This window comes from Atractosteus spatula, chromosome 3 (genome assembly GCF_055471065.1).
Source record: "Atractosteus spatula isolate fAtrSpa1 chromosome 3, fAtrSpa1.hap1, whole genome shotgun sequence".
Lineage (NCBI taxonomy): Eukaryota > Metazoa > Chordata > Actinopteri > Semionotiformes > Lepisosteidae > Atractosteus > Atractosteus spatula.
The window spans coordinates 67,919,377-67,925,661 of NC_142708.1; the positions used below are offsets into that span (position 1 = coordinate 67,919,377).

The window sequence follows — 6,285 nt, forward strand, 5'->3', positions numbered from 1 at the left end:
TAGACTGGGCATGCTCACAAACTGGACCGATTCCGGGATGATAACTAACCGATCCAGAGTGTCTCTGGGAGGCGGGAGGCTATCGGAGCACCTGGGGACACCCCCCACGGTCACAGGTAGAACATGCAAGCTCCACATAGTCAGGCAGCCCAGGGTGGAATCAGGCTCAGGACCCAAGATCTGTGAGGCGACAGCACTGACTGTCATTCTAAAGAGTCTGTTTCTGGCAGAAGCAGTTTGTTATTCAGTGTCTCGCTCACAATTTGAGATCGCCAGCTGTTGTGCAAACCTGTTCTGCAAGGACAGAGTGAGAACAAATTGAGCTTGAATTTGAGGACTGTGCAAGTGCCCTTGTCAGGTCACTCACCCTGTGACTCGGCACAGAGCCTGACAGGAGAGTGAGGACTGTGCACACCCTCCTCTGACACCCCCTGTCAGATCTCTCACCCTGGGACTCTGCACAGAGCCTGACAGGAGAGTGAGGACTGTGCACACCCTCCTCTGACACCCCCTGTCAGATCTCTCACCCTGGGACTCTGCACAGAGCCTGACAGGAGAGTGAGGACTGTGCACACCCTCCTCTGACACCCCCTGTCAGATCTCTCACCCTGGGACTCTGCACAGAGCCTGACAGGAGAGTGAGGACTGTGCACACCCTCCTCTGATACCACCTGTCAGATCACTCACCCTGGGACTGCACAGAGCCTGACAGGAGAGTGAGGACTGTGCACACCCTCCTCTGACACCCCCTGTCAGATCTCTCACCCTGGGACTCTGCACAGAGCCTGACAGGAGAGTGAGGACTGTGCACACCCTCCTCTGACACCCCCTGTCAGATCTCTCACCCTGGGACTCTGCACAGAGCCTGACAGGAGAGTGAGGACTGTGCACACCCTCCTCTGATACCACCTGTCAGATCACTCACCCTGGGACTCTGCACAGAGCCTGACAGGAGAGTGAGGACTGTGCACACCCTCCTCTGACACCCCCTGTCAGATCACTCACCCTGGGACTCTGCACAGAGCCTGACAGGAGAGTGAAGACTGTGCACACCCTCCTCTGACACCCCCTGTCAGATCTCTCACCCTGGGACTCTGCACAGAGCCTGACAGGAGAGTGAGGACTGTGCACACCCTCCTCTGACACCCCCTGTCAGATCACTCACCCTGGGACTGCACAGAGCCTGACAGGAGAGTGAGGACTGTGCACACCCGCCTCTGACACCCCCTGTCAGATCACTCACCCTGGGACTCTGCACAGAGCCTGACAGGAGAGTGAGGACTTTGCACACCCTCCTCTGACACCCCCTGTCAGATCACTCACCCTGGGACTCTGCACAGAGCCTGACTGGAGACGATGGCATATTGTAGAGGCACATCTCTGAGTGACAGCGTTCGCCACCTGAGTGGCTCTGCAAGGATCCCGAAGGATCAGACGTTTTTTAAACTCCCTGACAAAGAAAAAGAACGCGGTCTGTGGCGCCTCTTGCTCCTCCACCGGGGAAGGAGAAAGACATGAGACACTGACTCCAGCAAGAGATCAGTCTTTCCGAACCCGGGTGCAGCCCGTTCGAGCGGGGAGAGGTCAGGCTGGCACTCCAGGGTCAAAGGTCAAGGGTCGGCAGTGTTGTTGTCGCCCGGTGGAGCCCTTTGTAGCGACTGGAGTGTCCGATATAGAGACTCCAGGCGGTACTGGGGCGACCACGGACAGGGTTTAGGCGGCGGTTCTGGCCCAGACTGCGAACTGCGGGGGGGGTGGCGGCAGGAGGGTTTGTTACAGTGAATGGATGGTTTTCGAGCGCTGGCTGGGGTCCCCCAGGTGTGCCTCTGTATGTAGAGAGAAGGATGTAGGCCTTAATTAGGAATGCACCAAGGGGAGGAGAGCCAGGTTATTAGTGTGCCCTGAATAGAATAGAAACGAGAGAGAGGAGGAAGAGAGGGAGGGAGGCGGGAGAGCTGGAGACGGTTGGGGGGGTTGAGGAGAGGAAGTCCACGTGCCGAGAAAATAAGGATGCTGCTTCCTAGCTCGTCCACGGAGAAGCAAGCACCCTCAAGGTCCAGAGAGGACAGGAGCAAGCCTTGGGCTGGTTCTGGGGTTAGATCTGGGGGGGTGGCAATGACATTTAGGTGTATGGTGAAGGTGGAATTGGGGTAATGGGTAGCTTTCAGGTGAAAGTTGACTGAGATTAGCAACAGGGCTAAGTGTGGAGAAGGGTTTGAGAATCAGTTAGGCGTGGGGTTAGTTACAGGGTGATGCTCGGTAAATTTTAGGATTGTGCCCAGGACCCTTCCCCCCCTCTCTTCATTTCTGGATGTCATGTTTGATGAACGCCCCCCCGCATTGCTTTCTCTCTCTCTCTCTCTGTCACGTCATTCCCTCTCCTGTTCCCGGAGCCTGCCAGCCTAGCCCGAAATAGAAACGTTCTGAGAAAAGAGGAGGGAAAAAAAAAAGACCAGCGAGCGAGAGACGGAGAGGAGGAGGGTGGGACCGGGGGCGAGGCAGGGGCTCCTTGGTGTCGGGCATGATGTATGGCAGTGAGGAGCCAGGTAGCGTCTGGAGTGCGCACCGGCGGCACGGAGAAGGTCAAATTAGCATCACAATGTGGGCTGCTGGCTGCGGGTGCTGATGCTGTTGCTGGGAAACCAGCAGGGCAACACCTGAAGGATGGCAGCGGAGGTGTGAAGTTGGGCCCGGGTCTGTCTCTTTCAGGCCCTTCCCTTTCTTTCTGTGCCTCCATCTCTCCTCCACTTCACATCCTCCATCCTCCTTCTTCCTGTTCCCTCGTTCTCAGCCCTCCTGTCTCTCTCTCTCATTTCCACTCCTCCTGTCTTCCCTGCTTCTCCCTTCCAACCCCCCTTCTCCCTCTGTCTGCACTTCTCTTCCTCTCCCTCCTCTCCCATTCGCACCTCTCTCCTCTCCCTGTCTGTTCCTGTGTTTCTCTCCCTCTCCCTCTCTCCCATTCGCACCTCGCTCCTCTCTGTGTCTTGTTCCCTGTCTCTCTGCCACTTGTCTTCACACCTCTCCTCTCTCTCCCTCCCTCCAACTTTCACACTCCCTCTCTCTCTCTCTCAGTTTCTCTCTCCGATGGCTGACCTCGGTGTCTCCAGGTCTCGAGCTAATGTGTCCGGCGCAGTGCAGGCTGAGCAGCTCGAGACTCGCAGGCCGGGGGTTCGTGCTAGAGTCGGAGGGGGGGGGGGGGGTCTGAACAGTCGAGGAGAGGGAGGGAGTGGGGTGGTGTCGGGGTGGTAGGGTGACTCCGCTGCTCCTCCAGTAAAATGCTCGGCGCTCTGCTGTCTCCTGATTCGGGGTGACCTTGTTTACAGAGAGGTATCCCAGCCTGCCTCTCTGCTGGCTGGCACAGTGACACAGCGCTGTCACTGAGCACGACTCAAACACACACGCAGCCCAGGGGCAGGAATGGGGCTGAGAGTCCTCACACCGACACACACTCTCACACACAGCCACACACAGCCTGGGGGCCAGGCTACAGGCACACACACACATAACACAGTAATGCCCATTCTCCACACTTCTGTACATACACGGATGTTGGGTCTTTTTCCTAATGTATTGTGTCTGCTGTGCCCTGGTGTGGGCTTGTGCTCGCCAGCACTAACGACCAGTTTCTCTCTCTCTACCCCACTCCCTCCCTCCCTTGCTCCAGGCTCCTCCGGCAACACCACCCATGCAGGAGGCAGAGGAGCAGCGGGAGGGGCGGCGGGCGGGGGCGAGAACGGCCCCCTGTCCACCTCCAACATCCCCATCATCGCCGGGGCGGGCGGGGGCTCGGCCTTCCTGCTGCTGGTGGCCGTGGTGATCGCCGTGGTGTGCTACCGGCGCCGGCAGGCCAAGCACTCGGACACCCACCACCCGCCGCTGTCCCTCTCCACCCTCACCAGCCCCAAGCGGGGCGGCGGGGGCAACAACAATGGCTCGGAGCCCAGCGACATCATCATCCCGCTGCGGACTTCCGACAGCGCCTTCTGCCCCCACTACGAGAAGGTCAGCGGGGACTACGGGCACCCCGTCTACATCGTGCAGGAGATGCCGCCCCAGAGCCCCGCCAATATTTATTACAAAGTATGAGGGCAGAGCCCCGCCCACCGGCCCCGCCTCCCCACCTGTCCCCTCCCCCTCGTTAGGGGCGCCTTCGTCAGTCAGAGCGTCGACAGACCCTCCCCACCCCCCGCACCCCCAAGGTGGGGCTTTTTTTAAAACTCGCACATATAAGAAACGGGAAGGTAGACCGCGGCCCTCCCTCTCCGCCTTTCGATTTGCTTTAAAACGTCTTGATGTGATCGACACTATTGTAGAGTATAAGAGTATATATATACATGTCTGTTCCTCTTTTTTTGGCGGCCGAACCGTACACTGTGTTAAGGGTGGCTTCTCCTTTTAACATCGGCGGCGGCGGTGGTGGTGTTGGGGGGGGGGAGGGTGTTCTTACCCACCCCCCTCTCCCACCAGTCTTTCCCACCTGTCAGTTTCTGGGGTGTTTGTGACAAAGCCGTCGCCTGGGGGGGGGGTCGATTCTCCCGCCTGTTGTTATTTTTTGTTGTTGTTGCGTGTGGTGCTGCTGTAGAGGAAAGAAACAACCTGTGTGTGAAGAGAAGAGTGGAACCGCCCGCTCGGCGCCACGCCCACTGTAGCTCCGCCCCTCTCCCAGGCCCCGCCTCCCGGAAGGGCACTGCATTGGCAGTCTGACAGCTGGACAGAGAGACACTGAGGGACAAAGCGCGGTGCCGCGTAGCCCAAGAGGGCGGGCGAGATCGGGAAAGACCTGAAACAGGACGGAACAAGAGACAGAGCGGAGAAGACAGAGGATGGACGGGTCCCCCCAGGTTTCTGAGCGGACAGCACGTGCCTTGTGGGATTTATTAAGGAGGTCCAGGAAACAGTACTCCCCGGGACTTGCAGGGAATGCAGGACATGGAGGATTGCTGGGCGATTGGAGGCGAGGGATAATCACTCCAAGACTTGAAATGCCCCCAACTCCCGTATATATCAGTCCTGGAAAACAAAATCCTGGATTCGATCAGGAATTGTGAGGAACTGAGGGGGGGGATAATATGTCTCTTTGTTTTTCCTTCTCTCTGGAACTTTTGAACAGATATTTGTGCATCTTGACACTAACATTTTTATTCACAAACTCACTTTCACACTCAGCATTCACATACATACACACTCTCACACATACGTACACACACTGTCACACATTCTTTTACACTTACGTACACACTCACGATCTCTCACACACTCTTTCACACTTATGCACACCTGCACAAACTTTTACATTCAAGCGCACACATACTCACTATCACTCACTCTTTTACAGTTATGTACACACACATGTACACACTCTCTTTTACACTCGGCACTCACACAATCTCTCATAATCTCTTTCATGCTTATGCATACAAACCTTCACACTCACACGTACACACTGCTTCACACATACACTCTCTTTCACACTCTCATGTACTTTCACTCGCACACAATTAAACACTCACCTCACACACATGAACACATATGTGCCATTCATACTTTCACAAAAGCATTCACACCTCACACAGACACTGACACACTCGCCCACCGCACACACTAAGTAACTTGTACATACATGCACTACCCCTCACATTTACACTCATACATACACTCTAACTCACACACAATCTCACTTTCACTCTGTTTCACACAAATGCACAATCCTGTGTCAAGTCATCGCTTTCCACAACCTCTGAATGCACATCCCGGAGAACAGCAGGAAGATCCAGCCTGGAAACGGATATGGATTTCAATCCGTTTCTCCTTTTCGGATCTTTTGATATGAATTCTGTTGTGTTCTTTTTGTTCCGGGTGTGTTTGTTTCTTTGTTTTCTTTTTTTTTCTATTTCAAAATGAAAACCCAAAACACACGAGACACAGTTCAGTTTGGACGGATTTAAAAGTCCCTGGTTCAGGATGTACTTTGCTTGGTTGTGTCATATTTAGTTGTTGTTGTTTTTTAAATAAATAAACCAATAAAAGGTGTAAACAAGTTCTGAACCCCAGTGGATCTGTAATAAGGGACTGCTCTAGGCTAGCATCCATGCTAAGCACACAGAGAGGGACACACTGTGATATACTGCACACAGAGACACTGTGCCATTACACAGAGTGATACACCAAGACACTGCACACAGAGACACTGTGCCATTACACAGAGTGATACACCAAGACACACTGCACACAGAGACACTGTGCCATTACACAGTGATACACCAAGACACTGCACACAGAGACACT

General features: G+C 54.8%; 1 protein-coding gene across 1 annotated transcript in view; it reads left to right on the plus strand.

Annotated features, from left to right (window-relative positions):
- The window catches only part of efnb3b (ephrin-B3b), a 58,931-nt gene extending 52,894 nt beyond the window's left edge, over positions 1 to 6,037 (plus strand). The window contains exon 5 of the mRNA XM_088910097.1: positions 3,665 to 6,037. Within this exon, the coding sequence (XP_088766223.1) occupies positions 3,665 to 4,086 (422 nt within the window). The 3' untranslated portion in view covers positions 4,087 to 6,037. The remainder of the gene's footprint in view (positions 1 to 3,664) is intronic.
- Positions 6,038 to 6,285: the final 248 nt, after the last annotated feature.